Below are 23,751 nucleotides of genomic sequence, written 5' to 3'. Positions count from 1 at the left end.
GTTCTGGACCCAGCTCGGGGACTCTCTCTCCTCGTCTCTTAGACTAAAGGTTCTGACCTGGGTGAAGAGCCCGTTCTGGACCCAGCTCGAGGACTCTCTCTCCTCGTCTCTTAGACTAAAGGATGAAGGTTCTGACCTGGGTGAAGAGCCCGTTCTGGACCCAGCTCGGGGACTCTCTCTCCTCGTCTCTTAGACTAAAGGAGAAGGTTCTGACCTGGGTGAAGAGCCCGTTCTGGACCCAGCTCGAGGACTCTCTCTCCTTGTCTCTTAGACTAAAGGATGAAGGTTCTGACCTGGGTGAAGAGCCCGTTCTGGACCCAGCTCGGGGACTCTCTCTCCTCGTCTCTTAGACTAAAGGATGAAGGTTCTGACCTGGGTGAAGAGCCCGTTCTGGACCCAGCTCGGGGACTCTCTCTCCTCGTCTCTTAGACTAAAGGATGAAGGTTCTGACCTGGGTGAAGAGCCCGTTCTGGACCCAGCTCGGGGACTCTCTCTCCTCGTCTCTTAGACTAAAGGAGAAGGTTCTGACCTGGGTGAAGAGCCCGTTCTGGACCCAGCTCGGGGACTCTCTCTCCTCGTCTCTTAGACTAAAGGATGAAGGTTCTGACCTGGGTGAAGAGCCCGTTCTGGACCCAGCTCGAGGACTCTCTCTCCTCGTCTCTTAGACTAAAGGTTCTGACCTGGGTGAAGAGCCCGTTCTGGACCCAGCTCGAGGACTCTCTCTCCTCGTCTCTTAGACTAAAGGACAAAGGTTCTGACCTGGGTGAAGAGCCCGTTCTGGACCCAGCTCGGGGACTCTCTCTCCTCGTCTCTTAGACTAAAGGATGAAGGTTCTGACCTGGGTGAAGAGCCCGTTCTGGACCCAGCTCGGGGACTCTCTCTCCTCGTCTCTTAGACTAAAGGTTCTGACCTGGGTGAAGAGCCCGTTCTGGACCCAGCTCGGGGGACTCTCTCTCCTCGTCTCTTAGACTAAAGGAGAAGGTTCTGACCTGGGTGAAGAGCCCGTTCTGGACCCAGCTCGGGGACTCTCTCTCCTCGTCTCTTAGACTAAAGGAGAAGGTTCTGACCTGGGTGAAGAGCCCGTTCTGGACCCAGCTCGAGGACTCTCTCTCCTCGTCTCTTAGACTAAAGGTTCTGACCTGGGTGAAGAGCCCGTTCTGGACCCAGCTCGGGGACTCTCTCTCCTCGTCTCTTAGACTAAAGGAAAAGGTTCTGACCTGGGTGAAGAGCCCGTTCTGGACCCAGCTCGAGGACTCTCTCTCCTCGTCTCTTAGACTAAAGACTAAAGGTTCTGACCTGGGTGAAGAGCCCGTTCTGGACCCAGCTCGAGGACTCTCTCTCCTCGTTTCTTAGACTAAAGGAGAAGGTTCTGACCTGGGTGAAGAGCCCGTTCTGGACCCAGCTCGAGGACTCTCTCTCCTCGTCTCTTAGACTAAAGGTTCTGACCTGGGTGAAGAGCCCGTTCTGGACCCAGCTCGGGGGACTCTCTCTCCTCGTCTCTTAGACTAAAGGACAAAGGTTCTGACCTGGGTGAAGAGCCCGTTCTGGACCCAGCTCGGGGACTCTCTCTCCTCGTCTCTTAGACTAAAGGTTCTGACCTGGGTGAAGAGCCCGTTCTGGACCCAGCTCGGGGGACTCTCTCTCCTCGTCTCTTAGACTAAAGGTTCTGACCTGGGTGAAGAGCCCGTTCTGGACCCAGCTCAGGGACTCTCTCTTCTCGTCTCTTAGACTAAAGGTTCTGACCTGGGTGAAGAGCCCGTTCTGGACCCAGCTCGGGGACTCTCTCTCCTCGTCTCTTAGACTAAAGGTTCTGACCTGGGTGAAGAGCCCGTTCTGGACCCAGCTCGAGGACTCTCTCTCCTCGTCTCTTAGACTAAAGGAGAAGGTTCTGACCTGGGTGAAGAGCCCGTTCTGGACCCAGCTCGGGGACTCTCTCTCCTCGTCTCTTAGACTAAAGGAGAAGGTTCTGACCTGGGTGAAGAGCCCGTTCTGGACCCAGCTCGAGGACTCTCTCTCCTCGTCTCTTAGACTAAAGGACAAAGGTTCTGACCTGGGTGAAGAGCTCGTTCTGGACCCAGCTCGGGGACTCTCTCTCCTCGTCTCTTAGACTAAAGGATGAAGGTTCTGACCTGGGTGAAGAGCCCGTTCTGGACCCAGCTCGAGGACTCTCTCTCCTCGTCTCTTAGACTAAAGGATGAAGGTTCTGACCTGGGTGAAGAGCCCGTTCTGGACCCAGCTCGAGGACTCTCTCTCCTCGTCTCTTAGACTAAAGGATGAAGGTTCTGACCTGGGTGAAGAGCCCGTTCTGGACCCAGCTCGGGGACTCTCTCTCCTCGTCTCTTAGACTAAAGGTTCTGACCTGGGTGAAGAGGCCGTTCTGGACCCAGCTCGGGGGACTCTCTCTCCTCGTCTCTTAGACTAAAGGATGAAGGTTCTGACCTGGGTGAAGAGCCCGTTCTGGACCCAGCTCGGGGACTCTCTCTCCTCGTCTCTTAGACTAAAGGTTCTGACCTGGGTGAAGAGCCCGTTCTGGACCCAGCTCGAGGACTCTCTCTCCTCGTCTCTTAGACTAAAGACTAAAGGTTCTGACCTGGGTGAAGAGCCCGTTCTGGACCCAGCTCGGGGACTCTCTCTCCTCGTCTCTTAGACTAAAGGACAAAGGTTCTGACCTGGGTGAAGAGCCCGTTCTGGACCCAGCTCGGGGACTCTCTCTCCTCGTCTCTTAGACTAAAGGTTCTGACCTGGGTGAAGAGGCCGTTCTGGACCCAGCTCGGGGGACTCTCTCTCCTCGTCTCTTAGACTAAAGGTTCTGACCTGGGTGAAGAGGCCGTTCTGGACCCAGCTCGGGGACTCTCTCTCCTCGTCTCTTAGACTAAAGGAGAAGGTTCTGACCTGGGTGAAGAGCCCGTTCTGGACCCAGCTCGGGGACTCTCTCTCCTCGTCTCTTAGACTAAAGGAGAAGGTTCTGACCTGGGTGAAGAGCCCGTTCTGGACCCAGCTCGGGGGACTCTCTCTCCTTGTCTCTTAGACTAAAGGATGAAGGTTCTGACCTGGGTGAAGAGGCCGTTCTGGACCCAGCTCGGGGGACTCTCTCTCCTCGTCTCTTAGACTAAAGGATGAAGGTTCTGACCTGGGTGAAGAGCCCGTTCTGGACCCAGCTCGGGGACTCTCTCTCCTCGTCTCTTAGACTAAAGGTTCTGACCTGGGTGAAGAGCCCGTTCTGGACCCAGCTCGGGGACTCTCTCTCCTCGTCTCTTAGACTAAAGGATGAAGGTTCTGACCTGGGTGAAGAGCCCGTTCTGGACCCAGCTCGGGGGACTCTCTCTCCTCGTCTCTTAGACTAAAGGACAAAGGTTCTGACCTGGGTGAAGAGCCCGTTCTGGACCCAGCTCAGGGACTCTCTCTCCTCGTCTCTTAGACTAAAGGAGAAGGTTCTGACCTGGGTGAAGAGCCCGTTCTGGACCCAGCTCGGGGACTCTCTCTCCTCGTCTCTTAGACTAAAGGACAAAGGTTCTGACCTGGGTGAAGAGCCCGTTCTGGACCCAGCTCGGGGGACTCTCTCTCCTCGTCTCTTAGACTAAAGGTTCTGACCTGGGTGAAGAGCCCGTTCTGGACCAGCTCGGGGACTCTCTCTCCTCGTCTCTTAGACTAAAGGATGAAGGTTCTGACCTGGGTGAAGAGCCCGTTCTGGACCCAGCTCGGGGACTCTCTCTCCTCGTCTCTTAGACTAAAGGAGAAGGTTCTGACCTGGGTGAAGAGCCCGTTCTGGACCCAGCTCGGGGACTCTCTCTCCTCGTCTCTTAGACTAAAGGAGAAGGTTCTGACCTGGGTGAAGAGCCCGTTCTGGACCCAGCTCGGGGACTCTCTCTCCTTGTCTCTTAGACTAAAGGAGAAGGTTCTGACCTGGGTGAAGAGGCCGTTCTGGACCCAGCTCGGGGGACTCTCTCTCCTCGTCTCTTAGACTAAAGGAGAAGGTTCTGACCTGGGTGAAGAGCCCGTTCTGGACCCAGCTCGGGGACTCTCTCTCCTCGTCTCTTAGACTAAAGGAGAAGGTTCTGACCTGGGTGAAGAGCCCGTTCTGGATCCAGCTCGGGGACTCTCTCTCCTCGTCTCTTAGACTAAAGGATGAAGGTTCTGACCTGGGTGAAGAGCCCGTTCTGGACCCAGCTCGGGGACTCTCTCTCCTCGTCTCTTAGACTAAAGGTTCTGACCTGGGTGAAGAGCCCGTTCTGGACCCAGCTCGGGGACTCTCTCTCCTCGTCTCTTAGACTAAAGACTAAAGGTTCTGACCTGGGTGAAGAGCCCGTTCTGGACCCAGCTCGAGGACTCTCTCTCCTCGTCTCTTAGACTAAAGACTAAAGGTTCTGACCTGGGTGAAGAGCCCGTTCTGGACCCAGCTCGAGGACTCTCTCTCCTCGTCTCTTAGACTAAAGACTAAAGGTTCTGACCTGGGTGAAGAGCCCGTTCTGGACCCAGCTCGGGGGACTCTCTCTCCTCGTCTCTTAGACTAAAGGTTCTGACCTGGGTGAAGAGCCCGTTCTGGACCCAGCTCGAGGACTCTCTCTCCTCGTCTCTTAGACTAAAGACTAAAGGTTCTGACCTGGGTGAAGAGCCCGTTCTGGACCCAGCTCGGGGACTCTCTCTCCTCGTCTCTTAGACTAAAGGAGAAGGTTCTGACCTGGGTGAAGAGCCCGTTCTGGACCCAGCTCGGGGGACTCTCTCTCCTCGTCTCTTAGACTAAAGGAGAAGGTTCTGACCTGGGTGAAGAGCCCGTTCTGGACCCAGCTCGGGGGACTCTCTCTCCTCGTCTCTTAGACTAAAGGAGAAGGTTCTGACCTGGGTGAAGAGCCCGTTCTGGACCCAGCTCGGGGGACTCTCTCTCCTCGTCTCTTAGACAAAAGGTTCTGACCTGGGTGAAGAGCCCGTTCTGGACCCAGCTCGAGGACTCTCTCTCCTCGTCTCTTAGACTAAAGGTTCTGACCTGGGTGAAGAGCCCGTTCTGGACCCAGCTCGGGGACTCTCTCTCCTCGTCTCTTAGACTAAAGGATGAAGGTTCTGACCTGGGTGAAGAGCCCGTTCTGGACCCAGCTCGAGGACTCTCTCTCCTCGTCTCTTAGACTAAAGGAGAAGGTTCTGACCTGGGTGAAGAGCCCGTTCTGGACCCAGCTCGGGGACTCTCTCTCCTCGTCTCTTAGACTAAAGGTTCTGACCTGGGTGAAGAGCCCGTTCTGGACCCAGCTCGGGGACTCTCTCTCCTCGTCTCTTAGACTAAAGGTTCTGACCTGGGTGAAGAGGCCGTTCTGGACCCAGCTCGGGGGACTCTCTCTCCTCGTCTCTTAGACTAAAGACTGAAGGTTCTGACCTGGGTGAAGAGCCCGTTCTGGACCCAGCTCGGGGGACTCTCTCTCCTCGTCTCTTAGACTAAAGGAGAAGGTTCTGACCTGGGTGAAGAGCCCGTTCTGGACCCAGCTCGGGGGACTCTCTCTCCTTGTCTCTTAGACTAAAGGACAAAGGTTCTGACCTGGGTGAAGAGCCCGTTCTGGACCCAGCTCGAGGGACTCTCTCTCCTCGTCTCTTAGACTAAAGGAGAAGGTTCTGACCTGGGTGAAGAGCCCGTTCTGGACCCAGCTCGGGGACTCTCTCTCCTCGTCTCTTAGACTAAAGGTTCTGACCTGGGTGAAGAGCCCGTTCTGGACCCAGCTCGGGGGACTCTCTCTCCTCGTCTCGCGGAGCAGGATGAAGGCGTTGATGATGCTGATGTTCACTAAGAACCAGAAGAGGTTGGTCCAGCGCTTGTCGGAGCCGACCCCCGCCAGGGCGTTGCAGGCCAGCAGCTGTTTGCAGATGTCCACGCCCCTCATGTTCTCCTGCAGCAGCCGGACGGCCTCGGGGCGCTCCAGAGAGTCCAGCTCTTTGGGGCGGAGCTGGGAGCGTCTCCACACGTGGTCCGGGCGTCCGGGCGCGGCGTTGGTCGACAGGCAGCCCATCTCCTTCACGTCCATCCAGCGCGTGGCCAGCACCACCCCGCTCTGCTTCTGGAGGAAGTCCCCGGGGGCCTCCAGGGGCCTGCGGGGGAGACGGGGGAGACGGGGGAGGCGGGTTAGACCCAGGTAAAGCTAACCTTCCACACACGCTTCATTTAAAACCCTCCAGGGGGAGCTCCGGGGCACAGCTAGAGACGCTGCAGGTGGAAGTAATACAAATATCTAATCCTCCGCCTGATTTATTCAGCTTTGAACCAGCAAAAATAAGGACAAATTTGAGTTTTATTAAAAAACTGAAAACAGAAACAAAGATTTTGAATCTTAATACGTCACAAAATAAAACCACACATTTAAATCATGATGTTTCCTCTTTGGCACTCATCATCAAGTATCTGTGGCTCGATCCTGAACTCACTTTTAAACCACATATATATTATATTTCAAAGCTTTAACGTTGTTTGGTTTGTTTAGAGCCTCCTTATTTTCTCACCTAAACACACCTTGTTTATGTCTTTAAGAGTATTTGTAATTTTGTACTTTTACCTCATCTCTTGGAATTGTTTCCTTTTGAAGGCTGCCTTAAATATATAAAGTTTTCTACGATATATGGAGTATTATTACAAAGTTGAGGGATGTACAGTAATATCTGCAAAAGAAAAAAGCCTTCATGAAAAACGGTGGTCCAGATTGATGGAGTGGATATCTAGGAGAGATAGGTGATCTTGTTATTTTTATTTTTTGTATAAAGTTCAAATCATTCCATTAGAAATGCATCTGATGATTTTTCTGTTTTGTCTGTTTGTACCGTAACTACTACTTAGTCACTGGTAGTTATGATTTTCCCCCTTTCCCCGGTTTAATATATTTCAAAATGAGTCTTCCTTTTTTTTTCATTTTATTTTGTTTTCTTTATTTTTCCCTCCCTGTAATATGTATGTATTTAATCATAATTTTAGTTTGTATTGTTTAGTTATATTTATTTTATCTACTTTTAAACATTTGCCTTCTATATTTCCTTGATTAAGTTAAAAGACCATGTACATTTCATAGAATGTGGTGTGCATGTGTATGCGTGTGTATTTGTTTTTGTTTTTTTTATGCTTTGTCGATGTCAATTGTCCTTTCCTGTCATGTATGGTTTTAAGTTGAAATAATAAAAAAAAACAAAAAAAACATCCCTGGATTCATTTCTGACCGTGCTGACGGGTTTAAGTGAAAGGATCTGGGGAACCCCTGACCTGTCGTCCCACAGCGCGGCGGGGAAGTGTGGGTGTCGCCGTGGGAAGGAGGCGGAGCCGTACACGCCCCTCTGATACAGCAGCGTGAGCAGCTCCACGGTGCACAGCGCGTTGGACACGAACAGCTGATGGCGGTGGTTCTCCAGCCCGGACAGAAGCTCCAGGACCAGGGAGGGGTCCGGGGCGGCGGGGGGCGGGGCTTCAGGGGGCCCGTCTTTAGCGGCAGACGGGACGTGGGCGGAGCCGACCTGGATGTGCAGCCGGTGACAGTATCCGGACTTCGAGTCACAGAGCAGCCAGACCTGCGGGGGCGCGGGGCCTGACGGGAGGCCGGGGCCCGACGGGGGGCTGGGGCCCGACGGGGGGCCGGGGCGCTCCGGGGGTGCAGGGCCCGACGGGGGGCCGGGGCGCTCTGGGGGTGCGGGGCCCGACAGGGGGCCGGGGCGCTCCGGGGGCGCGGCCGCGTCCTGGCCCCGCCCATGACCTGCTAAACAGATTTAGAAAAGTTTAGATGACTAAAACTTAAACGCACCGCACGATTTTAAAGCAGTACTAAGAAACTCTTCCCCCTAGAGGCCATAAGCGCAACTGCAGGTGTCGTAGCAAGTTACGATTTTTTAACTTATTGTCTTGGAGAGTAAATCCTACGCTGACAGGAAAGACAAAGGGACAGAGGGATATTGTTCATCCAATTATACAATGGAAATATTGTTTTTCCCTCAAACTTGGCTGTAAATACTGTTTAAAGTGACGTTAGCCGCAGTTAGCTTTGCCCGTTAGCATGTTAGCTTCTTCTTCGTGATTACATTAGTGTGTGTTGGTGACTCCTGTCCGGTGGCAGACAAGTTGCAAACATGGTTTTCTGGCCAGAGACACCAGGGGGCGATGAAAGACCCTCCAATCATCCCTAAACACTTGTATCACCCCCACAGGGACTACGGGGAGGGTTTATTAAGGTAAATAAGTTACTTAGTGCTGCTTTGATCAGCGGCGCAAATATAATCAAGGGACTCATTTCTCTGTTACCTTCAGCCGGGTGGTCCTGGGTCTGCCCCGGCCCCTGGATCGGTCCCTGGATCGACACCTGCTCCTGGTTCGGCTCCTGGTGCCGGATCGGCTCCTTTTCCTGGCAGAGCCCCTGGTCCTGGATCGGCCTCTGGTCCTGGATCGGCCTCTGGTCCTGGATCGGCCTCTGGTCCTTGATCGGCCCCTGGTCCTGGCCGACGCCCTGGTCCTGGCCGCGCTCCTGGTCCTTGATCGGCCCCTGGTCCTGGTTCGGCTCCTTTTCCTGGCTGAGCCCCTGGTCCTGGCCGACGCCCTGGTCCTGGTCCTGGTCCTGGCCGACGCCCTGCGCTCTGAGCGGCCCCTGGTCCTGGCCGACGCCCTGGTCCTGGTCCTTGATCGGCCCCTGGTCCTGGTCCTGGCCGACGCCCTGGTCCTGGCCGACGCCCTGCGCTCTGAGCGGCCCCTCCAGCACCGTGCGGTCCAGGCTGAGGCAGGCGTTGGGCCGGTAGGCGTCCCACATGGCCCGGCTCTGCATCTGCAGCATTTTGCGGAACATCTTGAGCGGGTCGGGGTGGGGGGCGGGGCCAGCTCTGTCCGGACGCAGTGATTGGAGGATCTGAGTGAAGCGGCGATGACTCATCACCTGGTTAAACGCGGCGCTGCGGCGGGACAAAGGGGGAGGAGTTATTGGACAAAGAGGGAGGAGTTATTGGTCTGTTATTCTGAGGGTCGTTCTGGGTCCTCACCTGTGGTCGTAGTGCGAGTAGGACCAGTACTGGCCGCGGTCCGGGAGGTTCTGCTGCCCCATGAGGATCACCTGCAACAGCACAGCATCACATGGTCATCCACTCCAGCTCCGCCCACAAACCATGTATTCCCCGTATATCCCCCGTATATCCCCGTATATCCCCGTATATCCCCCGTATATCCCCCGTATATCCCCGTATATCCCCCGTATATCCCCGTATATCCCCCGTATATCCCCGTATATCCCCGTATATCCTTGTATATCCCCCGTATATCCCCGTATATCCCCGTATATCCCCGTATATCCCCGTATATCCCCCGTATATTCCCCGTTTATTCCCTGTTTATTCCCATATATTCCCGTGTGTTCCTGTATATCCCCCGTATATCCCCGTATATCCCCGTATATTCCCGTATATCCCCGTATATCCCCGTATATCCCCGTATATCCCCCGTATATCCCCCGTATATCCCCGTATATCCCTCGTATATCCCTCGTATATTCCCGTATATCCCTGTATATCTCCGTATATCCCTCTTATATCCCCGTATATCCCCCGTATATCCCCCGTATATCCCCCGTATATCCCCCGTATATCCCCGTATATCCCCCGTATATCCCCCGTATATCCCCGTATATCCCCCGTATATCCCCCGTATATCCCCGTATATCCCCGTATATCCCCCGTATATCCCCCGTATATCCCCGTATATCCCCGTATATCCCCCGTATATCCCCCGTATATCCCCGTATATCCCCGTATATCCCCGTATATCCCCCGTATATCCCCCGTATATCCCCGTATATCCCCGTATATCCCCCGTATATCCCCCGTATATCCCCGTATATCCCCCGTATATCCCCCGTATATCCCCGTATATCCCCGTATATCCCCCGTATATCCCCCGTATATCCCCGTATATCCCCCGTATATCCCCGTATATTCCCGTATATCCCCCGTATATCCCCCGTATATCCCCGTATATCCCCCGTATATCCCCCGTATATCCCCGTATATCCCCGTATATTCCCGTATATCCCCGTATATCCCCGTATATCCCCGTATATCCCCCGTATATCCCCCGTATATCCCCGTATATCCCTCGTATATCCCTCGTATATTCCCGTATATCCCTGTATATCTCCGTATATCCCTCTTATATCCCCGTATATCCCCCGTATATCCCCCGTATATCCCCCGTATATCCCCCGTATATCCCCGTATATCCCCCGTATATCCCCCGTATATCCCCGTATATCCCCCGTATATCCCCCGTATATCCCCGTATATCCCCGTATATCCCCCGTATATCCCCCGTATATCCCCGTATATCCCCGTATATCCCCCGTATATCCCCCGTATATCCCCGTATATCCCCGTATATCCCCGTATATCCCCCGTATATCCCCCGTATATCCCCGTATATCCCCGTATATCCCCCGTATATCCCCCGTATATCCCCGTATATCCCCCGTATATCCCCCGTATATCCCCGTATATCCCCGTATATCCCCCGTATATCCCCCGTATATCCCCGTATATCCCCCGTATATCCCCGTATATTCCCGTATATCCCCCGTATATCCCCCGTATATCCCCGTATATCCCCCGTATATTCCCCGTATATCCCCGTATATCCCCGTATATCCCCCGTATATCCCCGTATATCCCCCGTATATCCCCGTATATCCCCGTATATCCCCGTATATCCCCGTATATCCCCCGTATATCCCCGTATATCCCCGTATATCCCCCGTATATCCCCGTATATCCCCGTATATCCCCGTATATCCCCGTATATCCCCGTATATCCCTCGTATATCCCCGTATATCCCCCGTATATCCCCTGTATATCCCCTGTATATCCCCGTGTACTCCTCACCAGTCCGAGGAAGCCTTTGAGCTCGTCCACCGTCAGCGGCGTCCAGTCGTGGAGCAGCGCGCGGCGGTGCAGGAAGCGCTGCGCTCGCACGTAGGCGTTGGTTTCCGTGGTGATGAGCTGCAACATGGCGATGGGGAAGAGCAGCAGGAAGAACTCGATGGCGTCGCTGGTTTTGGGGAGGTGATGGTTGGGCCCGCCGTCGCCGATGAACGCCTCCGCGCCCAGGGCACCGTCGCAGTCCGGCGTGGACCAATGTGACGGCGCGGCGACGGCGGGGGGCGGGGCCTGACGCTGCGGCTCCACGAGCGAGAAATCCAGGTCCATCTCAGGCAAATCTGAGTTTCAAGACGGGAACAAACCATTACCTTTAAAGGAACAGGCCAGCGTTTTTCCACACTGAGATATGTTCTTACCTGAGCTGTGACGAGTTCTTTAGGACCTGTCTGATCTTCAGTCACGTAAACACAGCGCAGACGGCGTTAGCATTTAGCCTCTCCCTCTCTCCTCTATAGCTCCAAAACAGGTCAAGATAGAAGCTACCAAGCTCTTCCACGTTTCCCCTGTTTAAATATGGTTACGTGAAGTGTTCCACTACAAAGTATAATTACACACAATTAAACAATGTGGATTTTCTAAGCGGATAAAAGGGGGAACTATATTGTAAGGCGTAATAATACCAGGAGTAGTTCGAAATCCGTGCAGTAATCTTCACTTTACTATGCGGATGCCAAACTACAAAAAAAATGACAAAAAAATGACAAAAAATGACAAAAAAATGATAAAAAATGACAAAAAAATGATAAAAAATGACAAAAAAATGATAAAAAATGACAAAAAAATTACAAAAAACACAAGTTCCAAATCCGCGCAGTAATCTTCACTTTACTGTGCGGATGCCAAACTACTCCTGGTATTATTACGCCTTACAATATAGTTCCCCCTTTTATCCGCTTAGAAAATCCACATTGTTTAATTGTGTGTAATTATACTTTGTAGTGGAACACTTCACGTAACCATATTTAAATAGGGAAAACGTGGAAGAGCTTGGTAGCTTCTATCTTGACCTGTTTTGGAGCTATAGAGGAGAGAGGGAGAGGCTAAATGCTAACGCCGTCTGCGCTGTGTTTACGTGACTGAAGATCAGACAGGTCCTAAAGAACTCGCCACAGCTCAGGTAAGAACATATCTCAGTATTGTATTGCGTTTGTGTGTTTGTGTGTTTGTGTGTTTGTGTGTGTGTGTGTGTGTGTGTGTGTGTGTGTGTGTGTGTGTGTGTGTGTGTGTGCGTGTGTGTGTGTGTGTGTGTGTGTGTGTGTGGTGCATGTCTTACTGAGCTTTGTGCACGTGGCGGCTCCGTGCTCCGGGTTCAGGGCCAGATGCTCCGCCATCTTGTCTGCAGAGTCTGACCTGAAACCACAGGACGAGCAGCTCACGGAGAAACGGCTGCAGGAGAAACACAGCCGTGTCAGAGAAACCAAACAAAGAACAAAGTAATGAAGTATCTTTACTCTTATTTATCACATTGTACAAGTCTGCACTTATGTTTATCAGCAATTTTATCCTAATTTCACTAATTATTATTGTTTGTGTCCGTGTTACATTTCAGCTGCATCACAGAAAATCCAGTCTGGTGAAAAATTCATGGAAATACTACTTCATATTAGGGTCATGCTAAAAGGCACAACAGCACCACCTGCAAAATTAAAAAAAACTTTGCCCCACAGTCACGCCCGTGGGCTCAAGATGACTTAAGTGGATTGTAAGTGGCCCACCCATCCTCCGTGATAATATCCAGAGTTCTTACTCAGGGGCGAGGGCCTTTATCGCTGCTTGTGGCTTTAATTATTACTGTTTGTGAATGATTTTGAGTGATGCAGAAACACATTAAAGCAGTAGCATTTGCAGTAGTAGTGTTTGTACCCGGGCGGTGGCTCTCTGTTGAGCCGTGGGATCGTTTCCTTGGAGCGCGGGCAGTGATGAGAGCTGAAACACAAAGAAAATCAGTTATTTCATGAAGCCGATCGTTTACGTCCCTTTGGATCAAAACCAAATTACAACCCAGTACATCGCGTTCCAGATTATTATGTAACTCATCGTTTCCATACATTTTAAAGCTTGTAATTAACTGAAAATGGTCATTTGTTGAATTTGCAGCATTAGGAGGTCATATTTACTGAAATCAAAAACTATTTCAATCAAAAACATCTCAACAGGTCAAGTTATATTTTACCAGAGGACCTTCTTTTAGCAGCTTCAAAATACTTAAATCCATTAAACTTGTGAGTTTTTGGAGAGTTTCTGTTTGGATTTCTTTGCAGGATGTTAGAATAGCCTCCCAGAGCTGCTGTTTGGATGAAAACTGCCTCCCACCCTCATAGAAGTTTTTCAGAAGGTTCTCAATAGGGCTGAGGTCAGGGGAGGAGGGGGTCCACATCATGAGTTTCTCTCCTTTTATGCCCATAGCAGCCAGTGGTGCAGAGGTTTTCTTTACAGCAGGACATGGAGCGTTGTCATGATGAAGATGATCTTGTTCTTTTTGTAGCATAGAAGACAGTGGTCAGTCAGAAAGAGGTCATTTTCACACCTTCAGGGATCCTAAAGGGACCGACCAGCTCTCTCCCCATGATTCTGACTCCGCCTCCTCCTTACTGACGTCAAAATGAGTCTTCATGTATTTCTGAGCCACTGCAGCCGTTTCTGCTTCAGCTTCAATGAACAGTTTAGGGGAGGCCGGATAGAAGGTTTACGCACAACTGCAGCCTCTGGAGGGTCCGACACCTTCATGTTACGGAGACTCCAGCTTTGTAGCAGCTGTTCTCTTAATCTGATGTGTTTGTCTGGCAGAAACCGTCCTCATTGTGCCTTTATCTGCACAAACCAGAGTGTGTCTGAATCATCCACAAATCTCTTATCAGTTCGATGATTACGCTTCATCTTTACTGAAATATTGAAGGTTTTCATACCGAGACCAAGACATTCAACTATTTCACTTTTCATCAGCAGAGAGATCCTTTTTCTTTCCCATATTGCTTGAAAATGATGATCTGCTTAATAAAGTGGAACGTCCTTTTTCAGTAGTTTTTCCCTTAACTGGGCTTAACCTGAAAACTAATCATCACAGGCGTCTGAGACAAAACCATCCATGAGTTTTTACCTTTATGACACTGAAATACATGTTGCATAATAATTTGGAAATGATAAAAACCTCACTGGATCATGTGACTGGCGCTCCCCGGTACAGATGAACGTATATAAACCTTTACGTACTGGATCATGTGACTGGCGCTCCCCGGTACAGATGAGCGTATAAACCTTTACGTACTGGATCATGTGACTGGCGCTCCCCGGTACAGATGAACATATATAAACCTTTACGTACTGGATCATGTGACTGGCGCTCCCCGGTACAGATGAGCGTATAAACCTTTACGTACTGAATCATGTGACTGGCGCTCCCCGGTACAGATGAGCGTATAAACCTTTACGTACTGGATCATGTGACTGGCGCTCCCCGGTACAGATGAACGTATATAAAGCTTTACGTACTGGATCATGTGACTGGCGCTCCCCGGTACAGATGAACATATATAAACCTTTACGTACTGGATCATGTGACTGGCGCTCCCCGGTACAGATGAACATATATAAACCTTTACGTACTGGATCATGTGACTGGCGCTCCCCGGTACAGATGAGCGTATAAACCTTTACGTACTGGATCATGTGACTGGCGTAGGCCCGGGAGCAGCACGTGGCGTAGGGACACAGTAAGCAGCGCACACAGGTGGGGTAGTGAGCCGACAGCGCCCCCACCAGGTCGAAACACTCCACGCAGCGCCACAGAGACGTCTGGGCCGAGTCCTGGTCCAGGGGGAGGAGCCGTCGCTGGAAGGGGAGGGGCTTCCGGAGGAGGATGGGCTGAGGTTCGGACTTGATGCTGATTGGCTGGATCATGTTGGAGTGGGCGGGGTTGACGACGCAGGGGGCGGGGCTCGGCGGGAAGGTGCGCGACACTTCGGACGGATGAATCGGCCGCCGGCGCCCGATGGTCCGGATGGTCACCTGTAACGACACCGTGTTGGGTTAAGGACATGGCGCTACAGTGTTTCCTGTAGGGGGGGTGCTTCCCATAAGGGGGGGTATTCTGCAAAAAGCTTTCCATCCTGTTATTCTGTCACTCCCTCATTAAAAACATGGCTGAAGTGTTGCCTTGGCACATTCTCGTATTTCTGAGTAATCTGTAAAAACTCTGATGGCGGCCATTTTGAGTAATCTGTATAAACTCTGACGGCGGCCATTTTGAGTAATCTGTAAAAACTCTGATGGCGGCCATTTTGAGTAATCCGTATAAACTCTGACGGCGGCCATTTTGAGTAATCTGTAAAAACTCTGATGGCGGCCATTTTAGGGATAGGTTTGCCTGAGTCCTCCTAGGAACGCCCCCACCTCCTGGAGACGCCTCCGAGCTTTGGTCACCAGCCGAGTAACCAACCACTGCTCCTCAGCAGAACCCCCTCCCCACTGATGCCACAGACAGCGTGTGGAGGGGGCGTGTCTAAAGGCTCAGAGGTTCTTAAAGAGACAGAGGCCTATTTCAAGACATTCACTACAGCCATTTTGAGAGAGACATTTTATACAAGGCAGTTATTCTAATTTACTGCATTTACAGACCAACAGTAGGTTTGTCATCATTGTAGTGAGATATAGACTGGTGCTGTGGGACTGAAAGAAGCAGAACACCCCCGAAGCACAGATGTCTTTGTGACAGACAGGGGGCGCTGTGTTAGGAGGGACGAGAGGAGCCGCTTCAGGGGAAGAGTAACACGCACACACGTGTCTTATATTATTCATGAACGGTTAAATATGTGCTTATGAGAGTTACCTTTGACCCCGGCGGCAGCCCCTCGAGGCGCGCCGGGCGCCTGAAGCTGCGGTGATGCTCCGCTTTGTGGTGGAGCTTCTCTCGGAGGAGGATGAACTGGAGTCTGCAGCGATTACAGTGAATCGCCTCACTCTGAGGACGACACAGAGGAGACACTTTTTCAGAGGAAGCCACGACATGAAGACATTAGCTGTGATTCAAACTCAAACAGACCTGGTGAAGCATCAGGTGCTGCTGATACGACGCCGGGTTCTTGTGGACTTTGAGGCAGAAGACGCAGAGCAGGAAGCGCGTCTTGTGGTGCGACACGGCGAAGTGCTGGATGACGTCAGAGTAAAAGGACGAGCGATAAAAGCAGATCTGAAACAGGAAGAGAGCCAGCAAACCGTTAGGGGCGTGTCTGAAGGGCGTGTCTTACCTGGCAGACGAAGGGGGCGTGTCTTACCTGGCAGACGTACGGCATCTCTCCCGGTTTGTGGTTGGTTTTCATGTGGTTCAGAAACAGAGGCTCGTTGTCGAACGCCCACTCACAGATTCTGCACAGACCTGCAACACACACAGGCTCTCAGTCGTCCAGGATATTCTGATTACAGAGAAGCTGAAAACATGATAAAGATCACACTTCCTCTTTTGAACCGAACAAACAAAATAATCCAGACATTATGGTTTAAAACACAGTGAAACGGTGGCGTGTGATTGGCTCTTACTGCTGCAGGGGGCGGGGCCGTGAACCTGGTCCAGGTGCGTCTGCAGCTCGGGGGCGGAGCTAAAGTGTCGGTAACAGAATTTACACGATTTCACTTCGTCACCGCCGCGGTTTCCCGGCCTCCAGTGAGTTAGCATGTGCTGCATTAGCCTGAGGAGAGAGAAGAGAGCATTTACACGGGAATTAGACTACTGCTGGAGGTGGGTCATACCTGAGGTTATTGTTGGAGGTGGGTCATACCTGAGGCTATTGTTGGTGGTGGGTCATACCTGAGGTTATTGTTGGAGGTGGGTCATACCTGAGGTTATTGTTGGAGGTGGGTCATACCTGAGGTTATTGTTGGAGGTGGGTCGTACCTGAGGTTAGTGTTGGTGGTGGGTCATACCTTAGATTATTGTTGGTGGTGGGTCATACCTTAGATAATTGTTGGTGGTGGGTCATACCTTAGATTATTGTTGGCGGTGGGTCATACCTTAGATTATTGTTGGTGGTGGGTCATACCTTAGATAATTGTTGGTGGTGGGTCATACCTTAGATTATTGTTGGCGGTGGGTCATACCTGAGGTTATTGTTGGAGGTGGGTCATACCTGAGGTTATTGTTGGAGGTGGGTCATACCTGAGGTTATTGTTGGAGGTGGGTCGTACCTGAGGTTAGTGTTGGTGGTGGGTCATACCTTAGATAATTGTTGGTGGTGGGTCATACCTTAGATTATTGTTGGCGGTGGGTCATACCTTAGATAATTGTTGGTGGTGGGTCATACCTTAGATTATTGTTGGCGGTGGGTCATACCTTAGATAATTGTTGGTGGTGGGTCATACCTGAGGTTAGTGTTGGCGGTGGGTCATACCTTAGATAATTGTTGGCGGTGGGTCATACCTGAGGTTATTGTTGGAGGTGGGTCATACCTTAGATAATTGTTGGCGGTGGGTCAAACCTTAGGCTATTGTTGGGGGTGGGTCATACCTTAGATAATTGTTGGCGGTGGGTCATACCTTAGATTATTGTTGGCGGTGGGTCATACTTTAGATTATTGTTGGAGGTGGGTCATTCCTTAGATAATTGTTGGCGGTGGGTCATACCTGAGGTTAGTGTTGGAGGTGGGTCATACCTTAGATTATTGTTGGAGGTGGGTCATTCCTTTGATAATTGTTGGCGGTGGGTCATACCTTAGATTATTGTTGGAGGTGGGTCATACCTTAGATTATTGTTGGCGGTGGGTCATACCTGAGGTTATTGTTGGCGGTGGGTCATACCTGAGATTATTGTTGGTGGTGGGTCATACCTGAGGTTATTGTTGGAGGTGGGTCATACCTTAGATTATTGTTGGCGGTGGGTCATACCTGAGGTTATTGTTGGCGGTGGGTCATACCTGAGATTATTGTTGGAGGTGGGTCATACCTGAGGTTATTGTTGGTGGTGGGTCATACCTTAGATTATTGTTGGCGGTGGGTCATACCTGAGATTATTGTTGGCGGTGGGTCAAACCTGAGGTTATTGTTGGCGGTGGGTCAAACCTGAGGTTATTGTTGGCGGTGGGTCATACCTTAGATTATTGTTGGGGGTGGGTCATACCTTAGATTATTGTTGGGGGTGGGTCATACCTTAGATTATTGTTGGGGGTGGGTCATACCTTTGATTATTGTTGGAGGTGGGTCATACCTGAGGTTATTGTTGGAGGTGGGTCGTACCTTAGATAATTGTTGGCGGTGGGTCATACCTGATGTTAGTGTTGGAGGTGGGTCATACCTTAGATTATTGTTGGCGGTGGGTCATACCTTAGATTATTGTTGGAGGTGGGTCGTACCTTAGATAATTGTTGGCGGTGGGTCATACCTGATGTTAGTGTTGGAGGTGGGTCATACCTTAGATTATTGTTGGGGGTGGGTCATACCTTAGATTATTGTTGGGGGTGGGTCATACCTGAGGTTATTGTTGGTGGTGGGTCATACCTGATGTTAGTGTTGGAGGTGGGTCATACCTGAGGCTATTGTTGGAGGTGGGTCATACCTGAGGCTATTGTTGGAGGTGGGTCATACCTGAGGTTATTGTTGGCGGTGGGTCATACCTGAGGTTATTGTTGGAGGTGGGTCATACCTGAGGCTATTGTTGGAGGTGGGTCATACCTGAGGCTATTGTTGGAGGTGGGTCATACCTGAGGTTATTGTTGGCGGTGGGTCATACCTTAGATTATTGTTGGGGGTGGGTCATACCTGAGGTTATTGTTGGTGGTGGGTCATACCTGAGGTTATTGTTGGCGGTGGGTCATACCTTAGATTATTGTTGGAGGTGGGTCATACCTGAGGCTATTGTTGGAGGTGGGTCATACCTGAGGTTATTGTTGGAGGTGGGTCATACCTTAGATTATTGTTGGAGGTGGGTCATACCTGAGGTTATTGTTGGCGGTGGGTCATACCTGAGGTTATTGTTGGAGGTGGGTCATACCTGAGGTTAGTGTTGGAGGTGGGTCATACCTGAGGTTAGTGTTGGAGGTGGGTCATACCTGAGGTTATTGTTGGCGGTGGGTCATACCTGAGGTTATTGTTGGCGGTGGGTCATACCTGAGGTTATTGTTGGAGGTGGGTCATACCTGAGGTTAGTGTTGGAGGTGGGTCATACCTTAGATTATTGTTGGAGGTGGGTCATACCTGAGGTTAGTGTTGGAGGTGGGTCATACCTTAGATTATTGTTGGAGGTGGGTCATACCTGAGGTTAGTATTGGCGGTGGGTCATACCTGAGGTTATTGTTGGCGGTGGGTCATACCTGAGGTTAGTGTTGGAGTTGTGTCGTACCTGAGGTTATTGTTGGAGGTGGGTCATACCTGAGGTTAGTGTTGGAGGTGGGTCATACCTGAGGTTAGTGTTGGAGGTGGGTCATACCTGAGGTTAGTATTGGCGGTGGGTCATACCTGAGGTTATTGTTGGAGGTGGGTCATACCTGAGGTTATTGTTGGAGGTGGGTCATACCTGAGGTTAGTGTTGGAGGTGGGTCATACCTTAGATTATTGTTGGAGGTGGGTCATACCTGAGGTTATTGTTGGAGGTGGGTCATACCTGAGGTTAGTGTTGGAGGTGGGTCATACCTGAGGTTAGTGTTGGTGGTGGGTCATACCTGAGGTTATTGTTGGGGGTGGGTCATACCTGAGGTTAGTGTTGGTGGTGGGTCATACCTGAGGTTAGTGTTGGTGGTGGGTCATACCTGAGGTTAGTGTTGGTGGTGGGTCATACCTGAGGTTAGTGTTGGAGTTGTGTCGTACCTGAGGTTATTGTTGGCGCGGTGGTGACACACGTGGCAGGGGAACTGGTTGAAGAGCGTGGAGGTCTTGAAGCTGTCTCTGAGTTTCTCGTCTCCGTCGTAGGTGCCGTAATAAAACTCCTCGACGCTCATCACAACGCGGGAGGAGTCCGTGGGCAGCGTGGGCGGCATGCTGACAATCCGCGGCCCAGAGAAGCTCGCAGTGGGGCGTCCAGCGGGCGTGGCCGTGGGGGGCTTCACCACAGTGACGAGTTGTGAGGGTGACTTCACTGAGGCGGGCGTGGCCAGGCGAATGGGGGCGGGGAGGGCAGAGGGGGCGGTTCTGGGCGGAGACAGGATGGTGATGGTTCGGGGAACGCCATTGGTGGAGGGGGTCACAGAGACAGCACCCCCCGGAGTCACTGGAGAGAAACAGCCCAGAGTTTAATGTCACATTCCACAAAGTCCCTTTTAACGAGACACAAAACTCTCACTGGAGCAATATTCCACGTTATGCTCACGTCCTGTGAACTTAGTGAAAAACATCTGGAGGAAACTAAATCTGGAGGATCTCACCAGTTTTATCCTTTCATAGAAAAATATATAATTTTTTTATCCCGTCCACATTCTAACATAAATGAATAACAAAATAAGATTTAAGGAACATAAGAATCGAATATTATAATAATGTAATTATAAAATAGTCAAGATGGTGGCGCTGTTTTAACATTTGTTAGCATCAACTTGACATTACAGTGAAACTGATGATTGACAGCGGCACACGGCTAACTCTCCATAGCAATAAACAAGGACAGGAAGCGGTCGTTACCCTACAGGAAGTTGGCATCATGTCCGCTTTGTGTCCGACATCAGACTAAAACCTTCAGAGCGGTTTCTCTTACCTCTCGGCGGAGCACTCCCGCTGCGGACCGTCAGGTGCACCACTCCCGGTGTGGAGGAGGGGGCGGAGCCTCGCACAGGTGTGACAGGATGCACCAGTTGTCCCAGAGAGGGCGCTGTGGAGCAGTTATACACCGAGTGAGGAGCTGATGCTGAAGTCAGGACCAGGCTTTAAATCCACATGAAGTTATTCAGGAGAACATGCTAACGATTAGCCTGCCCATGCTAACATGCTGATGATTTTACTTCTAATTTAATTTAATATTCTTTATGCATGCCCCTATAGTAGTTACTGGAGATGCGCGGGTCGGCTTTTTTTCTGACCCGCACCAACCCGACCCGCTGTAATTTAAACCCGACCCACCCGACCCGGAAAAAAAGCCTCTCAGTTTGCCGACCCGACCCGACCCGCGCACATTAAAAAACTGCTGCATGAGTCACACTGCAGTTGGATATCACTCAAACGGGAGCGCGTCACGTGACGGCGATTTTACAGGAGAATTAGCACTTGATGCTTTGTTTTGCTACTTACTGCACGGCTGAGGAACCTTTGAAATCCCAAATGGACTTATCAGGAAACAAGGAGCAGAAACTATCATGAGGCTTTACTTCCACCACGTCATGGACGAGTCTTTCTGTCAAAGGAAACGGAGTTTGGACTAAAGTGGAGCAGCTTTACCTGACGCTAAGTAGTTGCCCTCAGGTCAGTAAGAGGCTGTGTCTTTTATATTAGTTTCACCTTGCCTCTTGTTGATGCTTTACTTTCAGCACATGTGTCATTATGTGCTCGGACACGGCTATTGTTGTAGCGGTGATCAAAGTCAAACAGAAGCGATCGTCCAGGTGACTCTAAACATAACAGGCTAATGATACATTTACCCCATAAAACTAAACATTCAACTAAACACAGTCGACTTTTGTGGCATTTATGGATAAGACTGCACTGTATGTAGTAAGACAACAATATAAGGACGAAAAAAAAAAAGTGCGCTTTGTAACCCGACCCACCCGCACCCGAAGTTTGCCGTAATTTTGAGGTACCCGACCGAATCCGCGGGCACCGCGGGTTGACCGCGGGTTTCGGGTCGACCCGCGCATCTCTAGTAGTTACCATGGCTTTAAATACCACTTTGAACGGAATGTGCAAACATTCAGGTAGATAAAGTAAAGCTAAAGAAAAGCATCGGGACATAATTCAAGTCACTTTCTTCCATTCTGTAGAAATATCTCAGCCTCACACTCTCCAGGTTACACAAGTTGCTCTGATGGTTCTGTTATATTAAAAGTAGCTCCACAAACGTGTTATTCTTTCGCGTCTCGTTAGCACTTTAACGTTCCGCCTGGTGAGCTGAAAGTTTAGCTTATTCTTAGTTTATTCCAGAATATACTTTCTCTTAAAGCCATGACCGCTTCCTCGTCCTGAGTCTTTCCTCTGTCCCTGGTGTTAGCGACCCCCCCCGGTGTTAGCGACCCCCCCCGTGTTAGCGACCCCCCCGGTGTTAGCGACCCCCCCCCCCCCCGGTGTTAGCGACCCCCCCGGTGTTAGCGACCCCCCCCGGTGTTAGCGACCCCCCCCGGTGTTAGACTTACACTGGATGAGGGTGAGGGGCTGTCCCTGGTTCAGGACACTGGGCCCCGGTGTTAGCGACCCCCCCCGGTGTTAGACTTACACTGGATGAGGGTGAGGGGCTGTCCCTGGTTCAGGACACTGGGCCCCGGCTTCAGGACCGTCTGGGGCTGGAGGACGGATCCCGGCGGGAAACTGAAGACCAGCGGAGTCCCTGAGTTCACGCCCGGGAAACCCTGCAGCACCAGGAAACAACACGTCAGTGAGGCCAGAGCAGCGTCCAATCAGACACCTCGTCTGTTTCTGTCCAAGGAACCGGGGACTGAAGGACCAGAGAACCAAAACAACCGAGAACTGAAGGACCCGAGAACCAAAACAACCGAGAACTGAAGGACCCGAGAACCAAAACAACCGAGAACCAAAACGACCCGAGAACCAAAACGACCGAGAACTGAAGGACCAGAGAACCAAAACAACCGAGAACTGAAGGACCCGAGAACCAAAACAACCGAGAACTGAAGGACCCGAGAACCAAAACAACCGGGGACTGAAGGACCCGAGAACCAAAACAACCGAGAACTGAAGGACCCGAGAACCAAAACAACCGAGAACTGAAGGACCCGAGAACCAAAACGACACGAGAACTGAACAACCAGGGCACTGAAGGACCCAGGAAAACATGTTTAAACTCAGATCCTCTGTAGAGACAGGAGGCTCTGTAGATATAATAAATATAATAGATATAATACATGTGTACATACCTGAGTGTATAAAGTAATATTATATATATATAATATATATTTATAATATACGTGTACATACCTGAGTGATGGGGACCAGGAAGGTTCCTTGAGGAAGGTGCGACAGGATGAGGGGCGGGGCCTGGGCGGGGGGAGGCGGGGCCTTGATGACGGTGGGCGTGGGCTTGATGATAGTGGGCGTGGTCTTGGTGATGATGTGCGTCGCCATGGAGACGGAGGGAACGGACTGGACTTGGGTCAAAACCGGCATTGGAGCTAAACGACACACAGGACGACAACTGAGGAATACTTAGATACTTACAAATACTTACAAATACTTACAAATACTCACGCATACTTACAAATACTCACAAATACTAACAAATACTTACAAATACTCACGCATACTCACCCATAGTCACGCATACTCACGCATACTCACGCATACTCACGCATACTCACGCATACTCACGCATACTCACGCATACTCACGCATACTCACGAACACTACAGTACTTTGACATTTTTTCTGGAGTAATGAACTAAGCCCTTAATCAAGGTTTGAGAGACTCACCTTTAGGAGGCGGGGCTGGGGGCGGGGCTGGGGGCGGAGAGTCTGTCGGCGGAGACTCCGGGGTCGGGCTGGATCCGGGCGAGTACTCGACTGATGGGACAGAAGCCATAAGGTCATAGTTCAAGTTAGATTCACACATTTCTGTTTTCGCGGTGGCGTTGGCGGTAAAGTCAGACCTGGTTAGACTCATACTAGGGCTGCTCGATTATTGAAAAAATAATAATCACGATTATTTTTGTCACGATTGAAATCACGATTATTCAAACGATTATTTGTTGCCTTTAAAAAAA

The 23,751-nt window shown here is 50.9% G+C and overlaps 1 protein-coding gene across 1 annotated transcript in view; it reads right to left on the bottom strand.

Annotated features, from left to right (window-relative positions):
• LOC306972828 (uncharacterized protein) overlaps positions 1-23,751 on the bottom strand; it is a gene marked incomplete at its 3' end in the record, with an annotated part of 35,596 nt that overhangs the window by 7,450 nt on the left and 4,395 nt on the right. Inside the window, exons 3-20 of the mRNA XM_079569535.1 lie at positions 23,462-23,551; positions 22,970-23,163; positions 22,251-22,383; positions 20,583-20,696; positions 19,703-20,102; positions 16,448-16,596; positions 16,186-16,286; positions 15,954-16,100; positions 15,741-15,872; positions 14,574-14,920; positions 12,779-12,841; positions 12,189-12,301; positions 10,859-11,193; positions 8,974-9,044; positions 8,652-8,886; positions 8,249-8,465; positions 7,223-7,706; positions 5,673-6,066 (exon numbers count right to left, since the gene is read on the bottom strand). Of these exons, the coding sequence (XP_079425661.1) occupies positions 5,673-6,066; positions 7,223-7,706; positions 8,249-8,465; positions 8,652-8,886; positions 8,974-9,044; positions 10,859-11,193; positions 12,189-12,301; positions 12,779-12,841; positions 14,574-14,920; positions 15,741-15,872; positions 15,954-16,100; positions 16,186-16,286; positions 16,448-16,596; positions 19,703-20,102; positions 20,583-20,696; positions 22,251-22,383; positions 22,970-23,163; positions 23,462-23,551 (3,719 nt within the window). The remainder of the gene's footprint in view (positions 1-5,672; positions 6,067-7,222; positions 7,707-8,248; positions 8,466-8,651; positions 8,887-8,973; positions 9,045-10,858; positions 11,194-12,188; positions 12,302-12,778; positions 12,842-14,573; positions 14,921-15,740; positions 15,873-15,953; positions 16,101-16,185; positions 16,287-16,447; positions 16,597-19,702; positions 20,103-20,582; positions 20,697-22,250; positions 22,384-22,969; positions 23,164-23,461; positions 23,552-23,751) is intronic.

This window comes from Gobius niger (assembly GCF_951799975.1).
Source record: "Gobius niger genome assembly, chromosome: 13".
Taxonomy (NCBI): Eukaryota; Metazoa; Chordata; class Actinopteri; order Gobiiformes; family Gobiidae; genus Gobius; species Gobius niger.
Note: the sequence above shows the minus strand (reverse complement) of the source record. Positions and strands in the feature narration are given on the sequence as shown.